This window comes from Trachemys scripta, chromosome 3 (assembly GCF_013100865.1).
Source record: "Trachemys scripta elegans isolate TJP31775 chromosome 3, CAS_Tse_1.0, whole genome shotgun sequence".
In the NCBI taxonomy this organism is placed as follows: Eukaryota; Metazoa; Chordata; order Testudines; family Emydidae; genus Trachemys; species Trachemys scripta.
In genome coordinates this window covers 81,551,210-81,576,244 of record NC_048300.1, presented here as the reverse complement: position 1 = coordinate 81,576,244, position 25,035 = coordinate 81,551,210, and the positions used below count along the sequence as shown (strand labels likewise).

Here is a 25,035-nt window from a genome sequence, read left to right as displayed (position 1 = left end):
AGCAGGAGAATGAAGATAATGCTCTCAGTCAGGCTGCTAGGGAAATACCAGATGCAGAAATAATACAGTCACATTATTACTGTTTGTTTAATTCCTGAAATGAGTTAGGCCTTCACAGAATGTAAAGAAGACATGGCCCCTACCCCAAAGAGTTTGCAGTCTAAGCAAAGATGAAAGGCAAGGAGGACAAATTGAAGGGGTGGTGTAATGGAGGGAGGATAGGGGTTATGCACAAAGACTAGAATCAGGTTTCAGAGTGGTAGCCAGGTTAGTCTGTATCAGCAACAACAACGAGGAGTCCTTGTGGCACCTTAGAGACTAACAAATTTATTTGGGCATAAGCTTTCATGGGCTAGAACCCACGAAAGCTTATGCCCAAATAAATTTGTTAGTCTCTAAGGTGCCACAAAGACTAGAATATTGCTTTTTCTCTGCTAGGTTATGAGCCATTCCCTCTCCACTCCGCAAGGCTTAACTCATTCCTGCACTGCTAGGGGCTGGAGGTTTTGTTCAACAGAGAGGACAGAGGAAGCAGGGCAGTGAGGGGAACAGCCAAAAAGCAGAAGGGGAGAGATGGGAAGGAGACAAACAAGGTGAATGGGGAGTGCACAAGTGAAGGAGAGAGAAAGAAGGAGAGAATGACTAGAAGGAGCAGTGGACAGTTTAGTAGCAGCATTTTAATTTGGGGCAGATTTGGGTCTCTGTTTCTCTGGACCAGGAGTTCTATGGAGGTAGGGAGTTGTGTTGGGGATAGAAGGATAGCGCCTGACCTGTTCTATTCCATAATAGTTTAATGCTTGAAGTGCCTATGACTGTGACACTAACAGCTGTAGAGTGCTGAAAGTCCTGACATTTTAGGGGCACTCTTAAATCTCTCCTTTCTACCTGTTCTCTCTCTTCTTCTATGACCCCCACCCAGCCCAAATTCACAGAGTGCCAAGCAGGTAAGGCATTTTCAGCATGTGGAAAGAGTGGAACATGGCTATCTATCTATCTTACTATGGCACTTAGATGCCCTAAGTGAATCACAGCCTTATTGTGCTAAGCATTATGCATATATGTAGTAAGAGACAGTCTCTGCCCTGACCAGCTCAGAGTCTAAATAGAAGGGCAAATGGGACAGAGAAGTGAAGTGACTTGGCCAACGTCACTCAGCAGGTCAGCGGCAGAGCTGAGAATAGAACCCAGGTTTACGGAGACACCTACAAATCCCATTGGCTTTTGTGAGAGTTGTATGTGCTCAGTACCTCTGCAAATCAGGTCATGAACTATTGACATAGCTCAGAAATCTGCCAGCAAACGTGTTTCACTCTACTGATATAGCTTATTCTAATAGAGCTGGTTGAAATGTTTAAAACACTTGAAATTTCAAGGAAATTGTTTTGCAGAAATGTTTTACTGCTTTTTGACTGGCTTATAGAGTGGTCTAAATTTTCAAAGAAAAATGTTCTGGAAAAATTTCATTGTTTTTTAAACGTGTGTATTTTTCTACCAGCAATAATACTGAATAACACTATGAAATAATTCACTCTTGAATATGTTTTTAACTATGTGTGATTTGATTGTAAAAACTGCAATAAGACATCAAAGCTTGGGAAATACTGTCAAGATTAAAATTGTGTTTAATTTTTTTTCCATATACGTTACTAACAGTATCATAGACTATTGCAAGTGAAAGAATTTAAAAACTCTACTTTTCATCATTTATGTGGTTAATTTACATTTAGAATTTCACTCAAGTTGGACAGTGAAAAAATGGTCAGTTTCACTTCCTGATTCTGATACCCTAGCACAGAGCCGTGTGCAGGACTATTTTTAAAATCTTGGCTCCCATCCTGCCCTGCAATACCAACTCCCACCGGGTCCCACATAGTTGCTTGCATTTTTATCCCACTCCCACCCGCAAAACCCTTAGATCCCACAAATCCCGCAAGAAAGACAAATTCCCCGCGTCACTAAAAAAAATCAAAAAATGGTCAGTTTATATATATGTATACATATATATAAACTGACCATTTTTTTATTTTTTTTATATGCAGATATATATATGTGGATATATATATGCAGAATTCAAACACAATTTTTATATGCGGATATATATATATGTATGCGGAATTCAGACACAATTTTTACCATTAAAAGAATTAAAAAAATCTTGCTTAAACCATGTAAAAATACTTCAACTCCTGTTATAATGGACATGAAATCTCTTTCTATCCCTCATTTAAATTTAAGTATTAGAACCTTTATTTAAAAAAAAAGAAAAACTTGCTTTTCATTGCTGAAATTCTATTTATGACAAACTGATGAGAGATATAGCGTTTAGCCACAAATTACTGCGGTCTGGTTTTTTTTTTGGATGTTGCTTTTTTTTGCCCACCCAATCCCTCCCGCAATAAAGTACAGTTTATCTGCTCCCAGAATTATGCCAGCGGGTCCTGCAGGACCCATGGGCTCCCAATCCCGCTGCAAGGCTCTAACTTATCACACTGCTGTTTTCTTTGAGCGTTATATCTGCAAAAAAATATTTAAATACAAATACACTCTCTTTTTATTGGAATAAAACAATGGAATCACCTTTTAAAAAAACCAAACACCTCAAAACTAGACTCCGAAAAGAAAGATTCCTTCCTGTTAAAAGGGAGAGATGAGCATATTTTAATTCATTTTGTTGGTGCTATTTACAGAGCCCAGGGCAGCAGGAAATTGTGATGATGGAACAGATGGAGCAGCTGCAAAGGCTGGTAACTGAACAACAGAAAATCATCACATACTATAACCCAGGTACTACCGGGATTTCCTCCTAAGAACTCAGTACTGTACGTGGCAGCTGTTCACATTCCTACAATGAAATGCTGTAGTTCCCAGAATAAATTCAAGCTATGATATGGGGTTGGTCGGAGGCAGTAGAAGGATCTTCATCTGAGAGTTGTACTAAAATATTTTATTCACACCACAAAAATGGTAACTCCAGAAAACTTTTCTTTGACTTTAAGTATTTCCTACAGACATTTCATGTGTAAAAGTGCATTTCTGTTTAATACTCACAGACATTCATGTACGTGTGTCGACTAAAGTTTAGATTAAAATTCATTAGTGTTGTAATAAATTTTAGTGTAGTGGGAGGCACTGCTAAAACCTAAAATATCTTCTTTCTCATTATATCAAAACTAGATGAGAAGGGGAAGGGAAGGGATTCAGCAGACAGGGCTTCTAGTGCTGGTAATTCAGTCTCTTCCCCACAATACAAGATTATAATATAACTTCCAGAACAGCTTCCTCCTTAATGGTAGCAGTGCCAGAAAATGTCATCAGCATAGCGGATAAGAAAAGGAGAATCCATCCTCTGCAGGGATTTCCTTGCCCCCTTCCCAACTTTGGAATGGGTGTGGTTCCACAGTGCAAGTGAGACTGGATATGTGAGGGACCAGCTGGGAACTTCACCCACTGCACCGAGTCTGGTTTTGCAGGGTCCCTCTGCATGAGTGCAAGCAGGGGGAAGTAGAGAATGAGGCACAGAAAAGCCAAAGGATCTTTGAATTGGTTCTCTCCTGGAGGTGTTCCACCACGGGGGGAACAGTTTTTTCCTTTGGACAGGGCTTCACAGTGCCCCACTGGCAGACATTGCCTGCGGTATGTACATCTGTACATTGCTCTGGCATCCTGGCCTCCCTTCTCCACTTTCTGGGCTACATTACCCAATTTGGGGATTGCAAGTATCTTGTGCTGCTGAGATGCCTTGAGGACAAACTTTCCACTGCTGGTGGTCTGCAGCTGTGGGACATGCCATAACGTATGCTAGGCTAAACTCTAGTTCATCAAGAACCCATGAACAATGATTCCTGCAATGTTGTAATCATGGATCACCTGCATCCCTTAGAAAAGGTCTTCTATCACAATTCTGAATAGGTTTGGCAAAATGCTTAGGATTGCAGAGCTCACAAGTAGCTTTAAACTGTTCAACCAGCACTTACGATGCAAATGTCACTAATTTTGGACAGGGTCATATTTTATGTGGTTAAACTGCTGTTAAATGATTTCTCCATCCTTTTAGTGACACAGGCTTTTTCCAACACCAGGCATGCATGTCCTTCCATCTTCCCCCACCTCCTTCCGTTCGCAAAAAATACAGGCAGTGCAGTCATTGTAAAGAAAATCATGTTCCATTTGTGTCCCTCATATATAGTATAGTATGAAGCAGTACAGAATTCTTTGCGTATCTGTGGGTTACCATGGTGTGTTTTTGAGTAGGGATGTCAGGGTGTAAAATTATGGGACTAGCTTCAGACTGCAATGTGGTGGCTTTGGTAGTGGGGAAGTGCTGGAACAAACAGGTTTTGACTCTTTAAATCCCTGAGTTCTGGTGGAAAATATAACTCAACATTTGATACTTTTTTACTCTTGTATAGCTCAGAACTGGTTTTTCACTGTGTGTGTGTGTGTGTGTGTGTGTGTGTGTGAGAGAGAGAGAGAGAGAGAGAGAGAGAGAGGGAAACCTAGATTCCAGTGGACAACCTGCATGCCCTGACTCAGACTTGAGTCAAGCAGGTCTTGGCTAAGGTGAGGTAATATCTTTTATTGGACCAACTTCTTTTGGTGAGAGAGACAAGCTTTCAAGCCACACAGAGCTCTTCTTCAGCTCTGGGAAAGATACTGAGAGCGTTACAGCTAAATACAAGGTGGAACAGATTGGTTAGCATAAGTAGCTAGCTCATATTCTAAGGGACCAATCAAGGTAGAGTGGCCTGTTAACACCTTTGCAGTCATAGGACAAAAAGGGGGTTAGTGGATTATAGATTTGTAATAATCCATAAATCCAGGGTCATAACTCTGTTAATCACTAAAAATCATGGATTCAACAGAGCTCTTGAATGGTCCAGTAAAAGATATTACCTCACCCACCTTGTCTCTCAAATATCCTGGTACCGAAACAGCTATAACTACACTGCATAGGTCTTGGTTAGAGCATTCAGCAGCGACCGATGATCCTTAAGGATGTTATGGGTGTCTCTTGCATGGTCCATCTTCTGTGATTGTAGGGGACTAGGTGTTAAATGGACCTTCACGCTGCTATCTTTTTATATTTCTATAATGCAGAAATAATGATTGGTAAAGAAATAAAAACTTGACTTAAAAATTAGACCGTCAGGAAATAATATGTGCAATTCATAATGATTCTTGGTAAAATATGGTCCACACCTCTGCATTTCTCACTAGACCCAAGATATTGTTCCACTAGATAATAGAATGAGTGAATTGCAAAGCTTCATTGGTTCACAGAGGGAGCATTTTGCAATCAAAGGTGTAAATCTTTTTCAGTTTCACTTCCCCCACTCCTGCTGTACTATGTATAGGAAACATTCTTGACAAAAGATAATTAAGTCCCTCTATCCCTGTGATGGGCAAACTTTTTGGCCTGACTGCCACATCCGGGAATAGAAATTGTATGGTGGGCCATGAATGCTCACAAAATTGGGGTTGGGGTGCAGGAGGGGGTGAAGGCTCTGGTTGGGGGTGGGCTCTTGGGTGGGGGTGGGGATGAGGAGTTTGGGGTGTAGGAGGGTGCTCTGGACTGGGACCGAGTGGTTCAGAGGGCCGGAGGGGGATCAGGGTTGGGGCAGGGGTACAGGAAGGGGTGCAGTTTCCAGCTGGGAGTGCGGGCTCTGGGGTGGGGGCTGGGGATGAGAGGTTTGGGGTGTAGGATGGTGCTCTGGGTTGGGATCAAGGGGTTTGGAGAGCGGGAGGGGGAATCAAGGCTGGGGCAGGGGGTTGGGGCATGAGGAGAGGCTCATGGGTGCAGGCCCTGAGCAGCGCTTACCTCAAGCAGCTCCCGGAAGCAGTGGCACGTCCCTTCTCCAGCTCCTACGCGGAGGTACGGCCAGGCAGCTCTGCACACTGCCCCATCCGCAGGCACTGCCCCTGCAGCTCCCATTGGAGCGCGTAGGAGCTGGAGCAGGGCCATGCGGCTGCTTCCAGGAGCTATGTGCTGCAGCCCCAACCCTGCACCCCGGCCAGAGTGCTGGAGCCGTGGCCGAGCTGCATGGTGTGGCCCCCAACCCAGCGCCCCAGCTGGAGCACTGGAGTGGGGCAAGCCCCAGACCTCGCTTCCCAGCGGGAGCTTGCGGACCAGCTTAAGACAGCTCGTGGGCCGTAGTTTGCCCACCCCTGCTCTATCCCTGTTTTATTTTTACAATAGTGCCTCACATGTACATGAAGAAACAGAACATGGGTAGTTTGGACAGAATTATTTATAATCTAAATTCAAGTTTCAGTCAACATATAAGGAACAACTGCTTGTAAAGCTTCATTCATGTTAATCTTTATATTAGGTACAGCTAAGTATAAGAAAATAATTTTAAGGGTTGGAGAATCTATTTGGCTTTTGTATATATCACAATTTTAAACTGATTTAAGACAGCATCCCCTACTTCCACTGGAGTCAGTAGGAGTTTACTATCAACTTTAGTGGGAGCAAGATCGGGGCCCTTAGACTGTAGATTTTGTAAAAAGAAATAATCAGATCCTCTGCTGGCATAAATTGGCATATCTCCACTTAAGTCAATGGAGCTACGCTGATATACATCATCTAACGTTACATCTAGGTTTTTGACTTGTTTAACTAGAATTCCAGCCCAATGGAATGAAAGGATTTAGAACGGCTGAGTTCTGACAGACCCTCCATTTGGTAATGGGGCCGGGGGGGGGGAGTTTCCTTTCCAACCTGACATATACATTAGAGATTATCAGAATCTTTCCAATGGCTTCAACTTTCAGAATCTTTGGAAATGTCCAAGCTCTGGGGTTCCACTTCATTTCTTCTCACCCTTAGAGAATTAAAGATCTTTCTATAGGAACTTCGAAAAGTCGGACTTGAGAAGCAGTACACGATGGGGTCCAAAGCACTGTTGAGATAGGTCCAGCAGATAGTAACATCAAATACATTCACAGCAAAACGAAAAGCTGCACAACTTTCAAAGCTTTGGAGAATATACACAAGCACTCTGCCCAACACGCTAGGCAGGAAGCAAATTCCGAACACCACCACTACTGCAATCACTAACAACATAGCTTTCCGCAGCTTAGGTTGACTGCTCAAATCACGGGGGCTCTTCTTCAGCTTCCGGATGATGCCAACTGTGCAAAACAAAATGAGGCCAAAGGGAATGAGAAACTCCAAAAAGAATACGATGACATGCCAGATGCTGTAGAAGTTGGCTTCTCCTTGTAGGGTGAAACTGCGGCACTCCGTGGAGTTTTTGGGTCGAGGAGCAACCAGGATCTCAACAGTCAATCCAATTGCTAAAAGCCAAACCAAGCAAGCAATGACTTTAGCATTCCTGGCTGTGAGCGAGCTGGTTTTATTGTTAGGGTGGACCACCCGGAAATAGCGATCCAGAGCCACAGCAGTGAGAAATGCGATGGAGACTGCTTGGGAAAGAGAGAGTGCGAAGAGTATTACTGAACAGAGTCGCTCTCTATAATCCCATGTCTCTATAATGCTAAACCTGAGAGCAAGCACCAGTCGAAACGGCAGGCAAATGTTCAGCAAGACGTCTGCAATAACCAGGTTGAGCAAGTAGACAGCGTGTGACTTCCAAATTTTCAAACGGAAGTAGAACGTCCAAAAAGCAATAGCATTGCTTGTGAGTCCCAGCCCAAATTCCAAAATTAGTAGGATGTGCATGGCTATTTCCACAGGCTCATTGTAAACCGAGCAGTTAGAACTTGTCATTTTCTGCTGGCTCCTCAAAAGGACTGAAAAACTGAAACCCCTCTGGATCGTGTTACACTTTAAAGCCCCAAAAAAAAGGGTTTCTTTTCCTCCTAATACTGTAATTACTTCTGCATTTCTCAGAGAAGGAAGTATACCATCAGCATCAGGAGGTCAAAAGTAAACACTATTAAGCATCATTAAATAAAATGTAAAGTGTACTACGTATGTGTGTATATTTATACATACCTATAGATGTGTGTACACAAAACCACATACAGAATGGTTTCCCGGACATGAAATCTTGGCCTGAATCTGCACCTCCTGTGAAGCACTGAGCATTCAACTCCCAGTGAAACAATGTGAGTTGAGGATGCTTAGCTCCTTGTATGATCTGGCTCTATTTATGCTTTACAGATGTAAAACCCCAGAAAAGTGTTAAGTGTTATTTAGTCTTCCATGGTACAAACATGTCACTATTATATTGCCATCCTTTTTAGGGAAAAGAAAATATGGCGATTTATTGAGAAAATCAGTATCCCAATAAGAGAGATGATTCCATTTTAATGTCTACCACTTCTATGCAGCTAAAAAAAGAGGGGGGTGACATGTTTCTGCATGTCTGAACAATGGTACTTCAAGTCTCGTTACTAACGAGTCACTAGCACTGGATTAAGTGACACTAATTACACTGCCGTTCCCAGAGAATATACTGGAAATGCAGTAACATAATGTCACATGATTTCTTCCCCAGTGTGCTTAAAATGACTCCAGTTTCTGGAACTGAAAGTCATTGAACATTTTTTTTTTTAACCCAAATGACACTTCTTCTCTCTCTGACTCTTTTCTCTCTGTGTACGTACGTACGTACACACACACACTCTATCTGTTGTGGTTTTTTCTTCAGTACCCTTCTCCTCATAGGCGCCAACTCTGTGGGAACGCCAGGGCCAAGCTCCCCTCCCCCAAGCACCTCCCGTCCGCCAGCAGCCCTGCCAATCAACTCCTTCCCTTCCCTCCCAGTGCCTCCTGCCCGTCGCGGATCAGCTGTTCCATGGCGTGCAGAAGGCGCTGGGAGGGAGGGGAAGAAGCAGGAATGGGGCTTGCTCAGGAGAGAGGTGGGACTGGGTGGGAAGAGGCAGGATGGGGGCGGAGCAGTGGTGGGAAGATGTGGGGCAGGGGTGGGGGACTGGGGGAAGGGGTGCAGTGGGGGCGGGGCCTAGGGTTGAGTGGGGGTTGAGCACCCCCAGGGAAAGTTGGAAGCTATGCTTCTTCTCCTAGAATTGCTCAGCTTTCTCCACAGGACTGACTGCTTTCTCCAAGCCCTTCAGAGGGTAGCAGTGGGAAGCACACTTGATTGGTGCTTCACAGGGAGAGAGTCAGCCAAATGCCAGTTGCTCTTTCCCTGGCTGTTTGCAGAAGGAGCCTGTGATTGGCGAGCGCCTATCTAGGAATCCAGGAGCCACCCAGTATCAAGGGGTAGCCGTGTTAGTCTGTATCTACAAAAACAACAAGGAGTCTGGTGGCACCTTAAAGACTAACAGGAGCCACCCAGAAATCCAAGGGAAAAGCTGTGAATTCCTGGAAAATGTAGAACAGGTGGGGAGATGCAGAGGTGTCTTCCCTAATTCTGGGGTGCTCCAGGGGCTGGTGCAGCCCCAGGTACAAGTTAGAGAAGCCCCAGGGTGGCCTTTGCTGTGGGCTTTGCTGCAGCCTAGAGTAACTGGAGCACAAAGTGCTCTAGCCATCCCCACTCCTGATCTGCTCCTAGCCATGCCCCTACGCCAGGGATGTGTGTGAGGGTGGTGAAGGGCTCTTGGCCCTGTGCTGGGATAATTTCTTAGAGGGGTATTGCAGACCTTTCATGCTGTTGCAGTTGCTTAAAAGGGCTGTTTTGGGGGGCAGAATCTGTCCCCATGCCTCACAATACCCACACGAGGTGCCATAGGTGAGCAGTGTCCCTCTTCTGAGAGTCTGCTCCAAGTGTGGAAGAAGAAGGCTCCAAGTTGGGAGTGTGCACAGGAGTTAAGTGTAGCTGTCAGGAATGGTTTGTGAGGGGTGCAACAGCATAGAAGAGACAGATGGGTGAGGTGAGGAAGAATTTAGTTGGTGTTGGTCCTGCTTTGAGCAGGGGGTTGGACTAGATGACCTCCTGAGGTCTCTTCCAACCCTGATCTTCTCTGATTCTAAGTGCCAGTGGCTGCAGTAGGCAGCTAGCTGAGGTTTCGGTAATGACCGAGAAGAGAGAAGGAATCTGAGAAGTTGCAGTTTAGAGGAAGATGCACTGCATCTGTCTACGAGGAAGGCAAGTCCTCGGTATTTTTGCCAGCAAGTTAAAAAAGTATGGATTGGATGAATGGACTAGAAGGTGGAAAGAAAGCTGGCTAGATTGTCAGGCGCAACGGGTAGTGATCAATGGCTCGATGTCTAGTTGGCAGCCAGTATCAAGAGAAGTGCCCCAGGGATCGGACCTGAGGCCAGTTTTGTTCAACATTTTTATTAATTATCTGGACGATGGGATGGATTGCACCCTCAGCAAGTTCGCGGATGACACTAAGCTGGGGGGAGAGGTAGATACGCTGGAGGGTAGGGATAGGGTCCAGAGTGACCTAGACAAATTGGAGGATTGGGCCAAAAGAAATCTGATGAGGTTCAACAAGGACAAGTGCAGAGTCCCATGCACTGCTACAGTCTGGGGACCGACTGGCTAAGCAGCAATTCTGCAGAAAAGGACCTGTGGAGTACAGTGAATGAGAAGCTGGATATGAGTCAGCAGTGTGCCCTTGTTGCCAAGAAGGCTAATGGCATATTGGGCTGCATTAGTAGGAGCATTGCCAGCAGATTGAGGGAAGTGATTATTCCCCTCTATTTGGCACTGGTGAGGCCACATCTGGAGTATTGTGTCCAGTTTTGGGCCCCCCACTACAGAAAGAATGTGGACAAATTGGAGGGCAATGAAAATGATCAGGGGGTTAGGGCGAATTACTTACAAGGAGAGGCTGAGGGAACTGGGGTTATTTAGTCTGCAGAAACAAAGAGTGAGGGGGGATTTGATAGCAGCCTTCAGCTACCTGAAGGGGGGTTCCAAAGAGGATGGAGCTCGGCTGTTTTCAGTGGTGGCAGATGACAGAACAAGAAGCAATGGTCTCAAGTTGCAGTGGGGGAGGTCTAGGTTGGATATTAGGAAACACTATTTCACTAGGAGGGTGGTGAAGCACTGGAATGGGTTACCTAGGGAGGTGGTGGAATCTCCATCCTTAAGAGGTTTTTAAGGCTTGGCTTGACAAAGCCCTGACTGTGATGATTTAGTTGGGGATTGGTCCTGCTTTGAGCAGGGGGTTGGACTAGATGACCTCCTGAGGTCTCTTCCCACCCTAATCTTCTATAATTCTAAGTCATGACTTTCAGAGCACGGTCTGAGCAAAGAGCATGCAGCTGTCTGTGTGGCCAGTCCAAGCCATCTGTTAAGAACACTTTCCATATGGAAATCAGTGTATGTGAGCCAAAAATCTCAGGGTGGTTGGAATTTAGCTTTACATTGTATATGAAATGCAATTTACTCTGGGGGATTACTAGTGTGCTGAATCAGATGGGGCAGGACCAGACTTTGAGGGTAACAGGCAGTTCTAGCCATTGCCTGTAAGAGGAAGGTCTTAACCCCTCTCCTTAGCTAACATAATGTCATATATTATCTTTATATTAAAATACATTTTTTTTCAGTCTCATGACCAATTATTGCTGATTCCATTGGTGCACAAATGACACAACTGGGACAGCATGATAGACCTTTTACCCTATAGACCAGATACATTCTGCATAGAGTTGCCAGGCGTCTGGTTTTTGACCGGAACACCTGGTCGAAAAGGGACGCTGGTGGCTCCAGTTGGCACCGCCGACTGGGCCATTAAAAGTCGGGTCGATGGTGCAGTGGAGGCCCAGGGCTAAGGCAGGCTCCCTGCCTGCCCTAGCTCCACACGGCTCCTGGAAGCGTCTGCCAGGTTCCTGCAGCCCCTAGACTCATGGGCGGCCAGGGAGGCTCTGTGCGCTGCTCCCTCCCCCAGTGCCGTCTCCGCAGTTCCCATTGGCCAGGAACCGCGACCAATGGGAGCTGCGGGGGCAGCACCTGCAGACGCGAGGGCAGTGCATGGAGGCTCCCTGGCCACCCATGCATCTAGGGGCTGCAGGGACCTAGAAGCCGCTTCCTGGGAGCCATCGTAAGTGCCGCTGGAACCCCAAACCCCCACCCCCTCTCGCACCCTAACCTTCTGCCCCAGCCTGGAGCCATCTCCCACACCCTGAACCCCTCATTTCTAGCCTCACCTGGAGCCCGCACTCCCAACCCAGAGCCGATACACCCCACTCCCCAACCCCCTGCCCCAGCCTGGAGTCCTCTCCCGCACCCCAAACCCCTCATCCCTGGTCCCACCCCAGAGCCGGCACCCCCAGTAGGAGCCCTCGCCCCCCTCCCGCACCCCAACCCGGTGAAAGTATTGAGGGTGGGGGAGAGTGAACAACGGAGAGAGCGGGGATGGTGCAAGCAGGGACAGGGTCTCAGAGAAAGGGCAGGGTAGAGGCAGAGCCTCGGGGCAGGGGCAGGGCAAGGGTGTTTGGTTTTGTGCGATTAGAAAGTTAGCAGCCCTAATTCTGCAGTCAGAGCTGTCCCTTGGGTATGGCAAATTGGGGTGACTGCTCTGGGCCTCGCGCTTTGGGGGGGCCCTCGGGCCGGTGCGATTGGCCGGAGCAGTCGGTCCTGGAAGTGACGGATTCATCACCTCCATCCAGGGCCTCGCACCCCCCTAGTGATGGCCTGTCGTATGCTGTCTTCATACTGGGCATGAATTTTAAATCTCCAAGAGATCTACAAAACAAGTCAGGTTTGACCTGGTGCCTCTGCTTGCTTGCTTTCTCTGCCTCCTTGTTAGCTGCTGTTCCTTTGTTTCCCTGCTGTGCAATCAGAGAGGCAAAGAACAGGGAGCTAGGTTCCTGGCACAGGGACTCTGTCTAGTAGTTAGAGCTATAGTCCCTGGTGGCAGAGGACAGCATTGCAGGTAAAACCTCCTAACAATTCAGAACCTTGAGTTCAAGTCCAGTATTCAGTGGGGCCCAGCAAGGAAAGATGAGATTGGCCTGGTCATCTAGTTGGAGCTGTTAGCCAGTATGGAATAGATTTAATTTATTATTTGATAAAAGAAGAACAGGAGTACTTGTGGCACCTTAGAAGAAGTGGGCTGTAGTCCACGAAAGCTTATGCTCTAATAAATTTGTTAGTCTCTAAGGTGCCACAAGTACTCCTGTTCTTCTTTTTGCGGATACAGACTAACACGGCTGCTACTCTGAAACCTTTATTATTTGATGTATCTCATTAGGAGGCATAGTCCCTTCAAAATTAAATATTTCAGAGCGGTATTAAAGTTATATCTAGAATGTCTAGAAACCTCTTCTCTCCAGGTGCTCTACCCTGACACTAGAAGTGTTCATACTGACAGTCCCTACTCTGTATTTCTGGTGTCTGGGTGCTCTTTGGGAAGGCCCCCTCACTTCCATCACTGCACTGAGAATGCCTTAGTTCCCCTTTGGGAGCCATTGCAAGGCCTTTCTGTTTAGTCACATTTTTGCCTGACGAGCTGGCCTAGAAGAGATGGAGGGCACCTGATTTTCTTTGCTTGGGGGTACTTTGTGAGGACCCTTTAAATGACAATGTGTCAGCTGAGTTATTCTCTGATCTATGTGGTGTTTAATAATTATGGGCCTGTAACTGGTGGTTGTGGTAGGCCTGGTTTAAACATTAAAAATAAATCTTATAACAAGATTGATTATTTTAGCATTTTGGCTGAACATGTAAACACCGGTAAACATGAAAAAATGAGTATTTTAGTACAATGCCTGTTTAGCAGGAGTATTCTGGGTCAGAACTGGTTCTATACCAGACTGACCTTTCTCCTTTGTTTGTTATCGCAGGCTTTTCAGTCTATCCCAGCACCCCTTCCCAGCTCGTTGCCATGGTGCCAACAGTTCCAAGATTTCCTGCCACTTTGTTTCCTGTCCAGCTCCCTTTGGAAAACTCTTCACCAGTCCAGAACCACGGACATTTACAAACCAGTCCATCAATAACGCAGACTTCCCTTCAGAGACGTTCCCCAGCGTCCTCACCCAACAATAGCTGCTCAGAAACCTTAGGGGAGCACCTGCAACCTCCAAATCCAGGTGGGGAATTAACCAAGGCACTGGAAATCTGCACCCAAGGACATTGTGCAAATCATGAAAGCTAAAATCTATATGATTTTTGATGATTTTTTTGTTTTAAAAACTTTGAAATAAAGTTTTAAACTCATTTCCCCACTAGTTGGAGATGGTGGCCATGCTATTTCCAGTGCTAACCAAGTAATCAGAGGCTTCTTGATGTGGATGGAACAGAAATAAATGTTAGACTAAAATAAAAAAGTTGAGTCATAGAGTGTAGGGAACATGGTGGTTTCCAGGGGAGAGACGATAAGAAGGAACTAAGTGATATGGCTTCCAAAGGTGATAGATGCGTCTGCTTAGCTAAGGAGGAAGTCTCTGTGTTAGCACTCTCCGTGTTTTCACAGAGGCACGTGGTCCTGCCTTAAAAGGACTGTGATGGAAGCTCCAGTCTGGCTTTTTTTCCCCCGTATCACACTGTGCTGTACTCATCCTCAACAGTATTTCTCAACCTTTTTGATAACAGAGACTGACTTGCTGCCTTCCTAAACTTCAGGGAGATCTCAGGGACTGGTGCCAGTCCACAGACTGGTAGTTGAGAAACTGCTTTATAAGAAAATGAGGAGTGAGAAGGAAGCAAAGCCAAAGTGGTCAAAGAAAGTGATAGCAAGAACAAGAAATGAGAAACCAGGGTAAAGCAGGGAGAATTTATTATGGAAGGGATGCAAAAAAGTGCAAATGGTGAAGGCAATTAAATGCCAAGGGGAGAAAATGTAAATCAGACCTTTGTCCTAGCTTCCTTTAAGTTTATTGCATATCAAGACCAGCTACAGACAATGGTATGGTTTCCTTTTACAGTGGGAGACACCAAGGGACCCATTCAGCAGGGTATTTAAGCCAGTGCCTGACTTTAAACATGACTGGTTAGGCATATGCTTAAGTACTTCGCTGAACTGGGGCCTAGTCGAAATTACGATGGGTGTGTTTTGTTAGGCCCTAGACTTGAAAACTAACAAGTGTCAAAATGTATATAAACTAAAAAAAAAAAAGGTGTTTCTCTGACTATAGGGAAAGAGATCGAGTCATTATCTCAAAGTGCTGGAAGCCCCACAAGAAAACTTTCCAGACAAGATGCTCAAGAAGAGGAAATCACAGCCAGCAAAGGTGATTTACAGGAACAGATCTGAGCAATGTATTGAGTTCCTGTAAGAGAAAGAGGAAACATGCTAAGTGTGTTTTGGGAGGGGTTATGAAGAGTATTTTCTTTCTCCAGTACACTGCGCATTATGCATATTATTCTTCCTCTTAGTTTCAAAATTTTAGAGCTAGAGCAACTCATATATCAGAGAGCTCATCTTGGCACTGTTTGCAGAGTTAGGCAGGCACTATAGAAAGGCAAGGGACACAGCATGGCTCAGTGCATCGGGCACAGGCTTGGAAGCCAGGAGAGCTTGGTTCTAGTTCCAGTTCTGCTACTTAACTTGCTGTGTGACCTTGAACATGCCACTTAAACAATTTGGGCTGTATCTCCATCTGGCATAAATTAGCATTGCTCTGTTTACTTCCTCTGGAGTGTGCCAGCCATAAACTAAACTACAGCTGATCCCAAGGAGGAGTAACTTACATCTCTCTACATGGTGAATCTGATTCTTGGTAAATCACCTACATTAGGTCATTCAAGCTAAATGAAACTAGTTGTTAACCTCCATTAAACACTTGCAGATGCTTTTTCTCTAGGAGCAAAATACTCTCCCCTGTGCAAAGCTGGAGTAGCTTGGCTTGGCATTGGGGGTTGGGATGTCTGTTGGAGGGGAAAATCAAGATGTCTCCACAGGGCTTCAGTAGCGCTTGCTGTATTTGTGCTGCAAAGAGTGGACACGAGTTGCCAGCAATGTCATATTTGTGAAACATGAAGGATCAAACATAGGCTCTTCTGCTCCCAGACCACAGAATTCTGTGATTTGAACTAAAGAAGTAGTTCTCCATTGGTTGACACTAGTATTAGGCTTTTATCAAAGTGACAACCTACCAGTTGTAGTGAGTCTTGCCAGTTGGTTCAGTTTGGAGAGTGTGAGGGGTTGGCACATTTTTGTGACAAAACCTCCTATTACAAAAATGACATGCAGCTCTTTTTGTATCCATTTAGTAGGTGACATAAACAGACACACGTGAGCAGGTTTAATTCTATCCAGCAGATAGCAATGCTGTGCAATACACTTACTAGCCAGTTAATTTCAGTTTTATACATTGAACGGGCATAAATGAATTCATTTTCACTTTCCTTCTTTGTAATCATTAGATTTAGGGATTAGAGATTCTTGTGGTCTTTTGTGAGTCTCATTCTTCTGTCTAGTTAAGTTTAAAATATTCCAGGAAGCATTTTCAAACATTAAAAAATCTTAGAAGTTATAGAAAACTTGAAAAATGTCAAGGCTTTCTTCTTATGTCCCTCCTTACTGCTGTTTAGATGAAAGCCCACTAAAGGAAGAGGCTTGTCCTAATACTCTGCCTGCCATTAAAGAAGAAGAGGGAGAGCAAACTGATGAACAGATTCCCCTTTCCCCTTTTGGCATAAGGATGGACGCAAGGACTAGAAACCTGGAAGACAGGTGAGGAAAGGGTTTAGTTTGTCATTTACAATGACATAGATAAAACTGTCAGTGAACAGTTACTAGTTTTCCTCACTTTTATACACATAAAGTCCTAGGTGCTGGAACTAGGGGTGCTTGGGGTGCTGCCACACCCCCTGGCTTGAAGTAGTTTCTAAATACAGGGTTTACAGTTTGGTTCAATGGCTCTCAGCACCTCCACTATAAAAATTGTTCCAGCGCCCCTGCATACAGTAAATTGCAAATGCTAGCATATCAATGGGTATCACAGACAAAGCTCCTTTCCCTATTATGAGATTAGCTTGTGTGCATGGGTGAAGGTGGGACAGATCCATGGCTCCTTGATAGGGCTGCCAGCTCCAGAGCAGAAACACCGATGACAACATTCAATCACCTCCTAGAAAAAAAGTCAAATGGAGGAGGTGTGCTGGGAGGGGGCCAGACACCCTGAGCACACCGGTGTAAGTGGGTGTGCAGGCTAACCAGCCAGAGAAAGAAAATAAAGTCCCAGTGATGGGCCTCTTCATATCCCTTTCACAGGGTTTCCAAACATACCAGAACAGATCAGCACAAACTACTGGGTAATAACCCCCCGAGAGGCCTTTTCAGTTTAGGACAGCTGGGAGAGGAGAGGACTGTTGTACAGAGAGCTTTGTTTTCTAAGTTGCCCAGGTAATCGAAGTCCAATTTAGCCTATTATATACAATTGATTGTAAAAGTAAAAGATGGAGACCAAGACTGGTACAAATTGGACTGTTTACATTAAAGAACTGGGATAAAGGGTCTTTAAAGCTAAAGTCACTGGCTGGCATGACTGAGCTGAATGATTCTAGAAATGGAAGGAAATGTTTGCAGTTGAAATCACCAACATGTGTTTTGATTGGTTAATGATAATTGTCACCCATTGTCTGATATTGCCCATCTGAGCATCACTGAAAGTAACAATGGGATACCTGGGTTGTAAGAAGCAAGCTCTACCATTGGGGTTACCGCCCTGTCAGATCTAGGGATCCCGGGACCCACCACAACACTGCTGGGCCTTTGTCATTCTCATCTGCAAAGGCATCCTCACCAGACCCAGTTAAAGAGAGGGAACCAGATGGCATTGCTGCTTCCACTGGCTTTGGCTAAATCCTGACCAACACTTGGGATGTGAACCTGCTGTCACCCCCTCCCGAATGTCTTTCTTACTTACTTCCCCCCACCCTCCCTTATTTCTCCTCTTTCCTATCTCTCTCCTTTTGCCTTTTACCTAATAAGACTGGCCAGCCGGGACAGCTCCACCTTTTGTTACACTGCTGTGAAGGACAGCTAAAAGCACAGTTAAACACCTGATGCTGGTAAAAGTTTGCCAGGTGTTCGAGTGGCTGATCTGACTGTGCTGGGCCTGTGTTTCTCTAGCAGCAAGGTTGTAAGTGAAAATCAGCCCCAGAGGCAGAAGCTGCATTTCCTATCTTTACTGTTCCTTTCTCACCCCTTTCATGTGCTTTTGCCTTGTTTTGCCTTAAAGGAAACTGGACCAGACTTCAGCTACAAGAACTGCTCAAGATCATCTCAACCAACCTTTTCTCTTTTCCTCCCCACAAAGGACAGCTAAGACCATATTTAATGCCATCTAAAAGACTGTCACACATGGGTTTTGCCTATATAAAATTTTATGTAACTAAAGAGAAAGGGAACAGGATGCACCCTTCCCCCCTATAACAGCCTCCTTTGCAGTAGCTTCCTCTTTTCTTGCATAATCTTGCCTAGCTCAGCTATGCGATAGTGAGGACCAAGATAACCCCTTTCGTGTCAAAGCACCCTTACACCTTGTCACTGGGAAACATTCATATTAAATAACCTAGAATTCCCCAAGATTCAGGATTGCCAACCACAAGTGTTTAAAAATAATAATAATGAGTCAGCCTCGCACACCCCAGAATGAGATTTTTAAAATGATAATTTTGGGGTTCTTTCATTTGCCTTCTGAATTTCGGGTTCAAATCTTCCACCTCTTCTCTGCAGTCTTGAGGGCTAGAAAACTGTTTTTTTTTAAAATGAGAGCTGAGATTCTCACAAAATCAGAGGACTCCTGGAGCTGAAGCTTTAAGAAAAAATACCAATATTGGCAACACTGAGATGCACACTACATACACAGATACTTCTCACGCACACTTTCTTTCACTCACTCCTTCCCTGGGGCAACCCTAATTATTCCAGAAACAACTTTTAAATATTAGCAACTATGCATAGTTTACAAAGAAGCAGGGCAGCAGGAAACAAGGAAGAAAAAAGCTGACCCCTGTGGGCAAGAAGACTAGGGCTAATTTTTGCAAAAGCACCCTCCATTTTTGCATATACAAACACCTGCACACACGCTTTTCGAGCACTAGCACCTGCACACACAGGTGGTAGCATGTACAAGTGCAAAACCCATTCTTGCGTACGTGTTAGAATGTATCAACTTTCACACACGGGAATTAGTGCTTGAAATGGTGTCTGCAAGTGCAAAGTTTCATGCAAACAAGTGAAAGCCAGTTTGAGGCCCTTTGAAAATGCAGCCCTTAGCTTCCCCAAGTGATTAAGCCTATGCATAAAAAGTCACCTGGTGCCTCAAGACATCTCTTGAGCATTAGCAACAATTATAGCCATAATTTTACTCTTCATTGAGCTTCAGAGAGCTCCAGATCAGGCAATAATGTCATCAGCAAGCAAGGATCATCCACCCGGAAGGAGGAAGTAATGATAAATACTGAGATGCTTTTCTAAAGCAAATTAAGAAGACCCTCCAAAAATATTTCCATATGTGTCTCTCAGCATGCTTGTATTTTCACATCTTATGATGTTTTCAAGATTTGCTTTCCCTGAGACTTCAGAGACCTTTTAAATAAGCTTTTAGATACATCCCCAGTATAATACTGAAAGGTTTACCTCTGCTTCACTACCCTGGTCTGTTATTCAGAGACTTCCATTTGGCCTTCCAATGCATTACAGACATTTTTTCTCCTCTGACAAAGTAAGGGCATGCTGTGAAATGTCGCTTTTTTCACCAAGTATTTCAGACTTCTCCCTCTCACTGCGTTATTCTCTGCTGGAGCTGGTGCGGGTCTGGGACAAGTGCTTGGAATAAGCAGGCTGTGCAGGGTTGGAAAATAGTCCTGCTTTTGAGATTTATTTTTCCTTTAGGTATTTTCCATTTCCCAGTGTTTAGGAGAAATTTGCTATCTCTCTGGCTGTAAAATATATATTCAGGCTCACACAGGATATTTTCAAAGTGAAAGGTGGGTCCTGTAAGGATCCAGAGGGCCAGAACCCTGGTTTGTAGGGCTCCAGATGACCAATGCTGCCCTGCTACTCTCTGGCAGCTATGGTAGAGCCATGATCAATGCACTGTAAACCATGGGAGACTAGGCACCACAGGAACTGCCATCCATGGACGCCTCAGTTAGCAGTGTCCCTGTTACCTCTGATTGGTCCAGGAGGAGCACTATTTAAGCATGGAGAGAGTTCCAGGAAGCTGTCTCTTCTACGAGGTGGATCACTGGTTGACTGTTACGACAGACCTTACTCCAGACCTGTCCTGCTCCCTTTCCTGACTCCAGCTCTAACCCTCGGTTCTGGTTCCTGGCTTTTGACCCTGGCTCCACGCACTAGGCATGGGTTCCTATGTCCTGGCCCTAATAGGTGCCAGGTTATGCTCCATTCATTGCTCTGTCACCTCCCCTTTTTAAAAAATGCAGATTATCTTTGAAATCGGAAGTAGAGGTCAGCTGTACTACAATTATAAACAAAAATAGCTGGGAAGTCATTACATTTGATGCCATCTTATTCTTTGCCTAGACCAATCAGACCAGGAATTGGTGTAAGACAGAAGACTTTTGAAGAATTTGTTGAAGAACAACTTAAAGTAGATTCTCAAATAACAGAAAACCACCAGCAGGTACTGTGTTATTGGCTGTATTGATGAAACTGTTCAGCTTGTTTCTACAAGTCCCTATGGGCTTAAGTGGTACATGGGCCTTGTTCTGGCTCTTTGCACAAGGGTGAATTTCTCCCCTCACCTGTTAAAAATGCTAGAGAGGCCTAGACTAGGTTCCACAAATTAAAGTTGTGTCCCCAGAAATGCACTGTTTGCCTATGATATTGCTGACATTTTGTGGGCTGTTTAATATTCACAGTATCCTACTCATCTAAGTACTTCATGGCCTATATTCTAGCCTCCTCCAGTTTATTTAAACTAAATTAAATCTCAGGATGGCTCTGTTATTCCATTGGTCACCGTTCCCTATCCTAAAACTGGTGGTGTTTGATAATCATGTCCCTCTGCTTTTTGTCTTTTCTAATGTGAATTTAGTGTTTCATTCTGCCCAGTGCTGAGCATGCTGGTCCCAATCCTGCAAACTAAGCACATGAGTAATCCCATGTGCTTAATCAGTGAGATTGCTCACATGCTTAAAGAGCAGCATGTGCTTAAGTGCTTTGCTGAACTGGGGCCAGAGTGCTCAGCACCTTGGGCAGCATCAAACCCTTAATCCTGGTGACATGTTCTGATTTGGCTGCCCTGAAGACAGATCTTCAAATAATTCACAGAACAGGTATGTCTTGGACACTAACAGTCCAGACTTCTCACATGCCTTATTGACATTGAACTCCAAATCTGATCTGGATGAGCTATGTGGGAATGGGGGTGAGAAGACACATCATTTTCCAAGGCTCGTTAAGTCCTTTCTGCTGAGACTGACAGCAAGGGTACAATGTGGATGGAGCCAGATTTTCAACAGTGCTCAGCACACTGGATGAGTGTCACAACGGGAGCCACTGGGTGCTGAGCACTCTTGAAAATCTGGCCCTTAGTGTCAAATGTAGCAGTGGCTTTTGTCCACTTGAAATTGGGATGACTGAGACCTGCATTTTATCTTCAATCCTGTCTACCAGCTCTGCCACCTTGCTATATTTACTGACCTGGAAGACATACAATTCAGTATCAAACGTTTGGAAACCCAGAGCAATCGATTCCTGTTTCCTCTTTGTCCACCAACAAAGTAACGCACAAACTCAAACTGATACATTATCTTCCTTTCTATATGATATTACACAAAACAGTCATACTTGCCTTAGCTGCAGGCAAACTTATCTCATCCTTAGGGGCTGTTCTTCTTTTTTCCAGTACCATATTTAGTAACACTAGAGATAACACAGAAGGAAATAAGTTGTTGCGTGTCATTTAGTACTTCCATTTGCATAAGGGATAGCTAGTATGTAAGTGCTACTGAATAAAATGTGAAATAGTAGTAGAAATTAGGGCCAAAATTTTCCAACTTGGGTGCCTAAAATTAGGCACTTAAATCCATATATAGGCACCTAAATTAGTGGCTGATTTTCAGAGACGCTGAAAAATCCAAAGTCAGTCAGAAGCCCAGCGCCTCAACAACTGAAATCAGACTACTAATATAGGTGCCTCATTATGGATTTAAGTGCTTTAACTTTAGGCATTCAAGTTTGAAACTGTTAGCCTAGTGTAATATGATTAATAAGTGTGGACATCAGAAAAAATTGTTACAGAAAATACGTAAATCTAAGGAGTTGAACCAGACCCCTTTCTTTTAACTCCAAACACACAGGCCTCTACCACTTGAGCTAAAGGAGAAGCCCCACAGCTGCTGCTGGTTGTTCTCATATCCTCTCTGGGGGCTAGCTATGATTCATTTGCAGTCACCTAAAGCCAGTACTGTAGACTAGGCTTCTGGTGGCCCAGTTAGGTTTCTTATTGAATCCTTTGCTTGTATTATCATGTGTGAACCTTTGCACTGGGTGAAGCCACTGTGCTTTCTGAATAATAGAGCACTTAGGGCCATAGCCTGTCTGGAACCACATGACAGCTCTCACTCATAGCAATGACGTGAATAAGACTTCCCTGCAGGCACCGAGGACGCCTAAAAATAAAAATTCTTTACTTTTGCATTTGCAGTGTAGTTGTAGCCATGTCGGTCCCAGGGTATTAGAGAGGCAAGGTGGGTGAGGTAATATCTTTTATTGGACCAACTTCTATTGATGAGAGAGACAAGCTTTCGGGCTACACGGAGCTCTTCTTCAGGTAGCGCGAAAGCTTGTCTCTCTCATCAACAGAAGTTGGTCCAGTTAAGAATATTACCTCACTCGTCTTGTTTCTCTAGGTTTTGTGTGGTAGTTTCCACCCCCAGATAACTTTAAAAATATTAATTGATCCATATAGTACTCTTGTGAGTTAAGTGTATTACAAATTGGGACAATCAGATAGAGAAGGTAAGCGGCTGACCAAGGTCACTGCGGAAATCAATATCACAGCCAGAACGCAGACGTTTCTGGCTCTTAGTCCAAGACTCAGTCCACTGGACCTCACTCCTCTCTCTCTTGGGGTGCAAAGCACAGGTAAAGGAGGATGAATTTCTCCCTCCTCTGAGCTGGAAGTGGATATGAGTCACCTTTTCACTCAGGCCATAGCTGCTGGTACAGTGTATGGGCCCTAGTAGCAGCTGTAGCTTGCTGTACAGCATCTCTTTCCTTGTGTACACACACAGTTTTGTGGTCCAGTGGATCAGTGCAGTCTGAAGATCTATTGTCCATGCCACCATTCTGCTGTCTACCCACAAACAACCCTAGTCTTGCTTCCACAGCACACAGGGATGTGGAGGCTTCTGCTTTCTGCTTCTTGCTTCCCATCATAACATATTGTTTCTGTCAAGCTTTGGGTCTTCGGTGGCATGGAGGGTGTATGGCCTTTTTAGCGCTTAAAGGACACATTTTGGGTTTGAAAGTTTTTATGGTGTCATGTGTAGTTCTTGTTCAATTCAGATATCTGAACAATAATGGGGTACACTTGCACATTAGAACAGATGTGACATGAGGTTAACAGAAAGAGTAAACTATCTTAGTTTAGTAATAAGCACAATACAGAATCTAGAAGGTTCTTATAAATCTCTCACAGGGTTGGTTAAGCATCAGAAGAAGAGTTGGACAGGAAATGGTTCTCCTGTCCAATGACAGTTTTCAAGATTGCAACATTTTTTCCCCAGTCTGAATCAGGACAGAAAGTTGGACTCTCAAAAATGTTTATGAATTGAAAATAAATTCTGTTTGGGTCAATCAAAACCTGTCATTTTGATTTTGACCATTTTTATTTTATTTTACTTTTTTTACTCTAATTAGCCTAAATTTCTGTGCAAAAATTGTTTTGAACCAGAAAACAAGAAAACTTTTATTTTGAAAATATCAACATCTTTTTTTTAAACAAAATTTTTTTGAATTGAAAAATGCATTGAATCCAACTACTTCCTGTGAAAAGTTTTGGTTTCAACAAATTGGCATTTTTTCAACAACCAAAAAAATCTCCTTTCTCTCCCCACTCAATATTCCTGACCCGTTCTAATCAGAAGGCTCCTTAGCCTGGTAATTTTCAACTATGCAAACTGTCAAGTGCTGACCTATTGTTTACAGCTAGGTTTTCCAGTTCAAATAAATACAATTAAAACTCAAGTGAAGAAAAAATCTGAGACCACTTGCTGGGAATTCATCCCTGGGTGTGTGAGATTTCAGAAAAAGGTCAACTTTAATATAATTCAAGGAAAATTATCCTTATAAACAGATTATTAAGACAACAATTTTCTCCTCTTAAATATTATCTATTAATTTATCTATCAGTAAGCATTGCAGAATTGACAAAATAATCACCACAAACCAGAACGTTGTACTGTATATCACTAAACCAGAATAGAATGTATAACATTTGGAAACTTCAAGGTGATACAGTATACAGTATACATTCCTCAATCAATTCAGGTACTACTATAAAAATACAAGTAACGTAAGAAAACTTTTTTTTTAAAGATTATCTAGATTTATAGAACTCAAACTACTTAATACCATAAACCTTTTCACTACACCGTTTAGTTCTGTCCATATGACATAAAAGCAAAGGTGTTTACGTTAATAAATTTCACTGGCCTGAAATTAAATAAAGGAGAATTCTAACACCTCTCAGAATTTTGGGAGGCTTTTGCCAGATCACATCAGCACAATAGCAGGCATCCATGGTTCACTTTAATCTGAAATTCTGGGAAATCTTAGTATTTCTTTCTACATGGAAATGTAATAATAAAATGAAGTGGTGAATTATTTGGTATGTAATGCATAGTTATATTCATTACATTCGTCTATCATTCTGCCTTCTATGATATCCTTTATTTGTTTCCTGTCTTTCAATTCTGTGCATGTTGAGAGGGATTTTCAAAAGTTCCAAAATTACTTAGGAACACAAGTCCCATTGACTTTCAGTGGGACCTGTGCTCGTAAGTGATTTAGTTACTTTTGAAAATTCCACCCATTATCACTCTGTATTTCCCCAGAGTATAGTAATTCAAGATGTGCTTTAAAAGTAAACTGACCCGGCTTTAAAAAAATACAGCATAAAATCCTGTTTAAGATCCTCTTTCCCCCAGTGCAAAAGGGCCATCACTTGACCTAAGCACCACCGGAGGCCTCAAAATAGAATTTTGGTGGGACTTAAGTGATACAGAA

The 25,035-nt window shown here is 43.9% G+C and overlaps 2 protein-coding genes across 4 annotated transcripts in view; one reads left to right on the top strand and one right to left on the bottom strand.

Annotated features, from left to right (window-relative positions):
- The window catches only part of LOC117874762 (centromere protein J-like), a 67,151-nt gene that overhangs the window by 10,233 nt on the left and 31,883 nt on the right, over positions 1-25,035 (top strand). For all 3 annotated transcript variants that reach the window (XM_034765224.1, XM_034765223.1, XM_034765225.1), the window contains 5 exons: positions 2,688-2,784; positions 13,670-13,915; positions 14,960-15,055; positions 16,359-16,500; positions 20,323-20,422. In XM_034765224.1, coding sequence (XP_034621115.1) covers positions 2,688-2,784; positions 13,670-13,915; positions 14,960-15,055; positions 16,359-16,500; positions 20,323-20,422 — 681 coding nt within the window. The remainder of the gene's footprint in view (positions 1-2,687; positions 2,785-13,669; positions 13,916-14,959; positions 15,056-16,358; positions 16,501-20,322; positions 20,423-25,035) is intronic.
- On the bottom strand, positions 5,885-7,779 carry GPR31 (G protein-coupled receptor 31). The gene has a single exon (XM_034765227.1). It carries the CDS (start codon positions 7,730-7,732, stop codon positions 6,764-6,766), a length of 969 nt encoding a protein of 322 aa, XP_034621118.1. The 5' UTR covers positions 7,733-7,779; the 3' UTR covers positions 5,885-6,763.

Excerpts from the sequence above, each read along its gene's own strand:
- GPR31 (XM_034765227.1), bottom strand. The coding sequence starts at position 7,732 with ATGACAAGTTCTAACTGCTCGGTTTACAATGAGCCTGTGGAAATAGCC.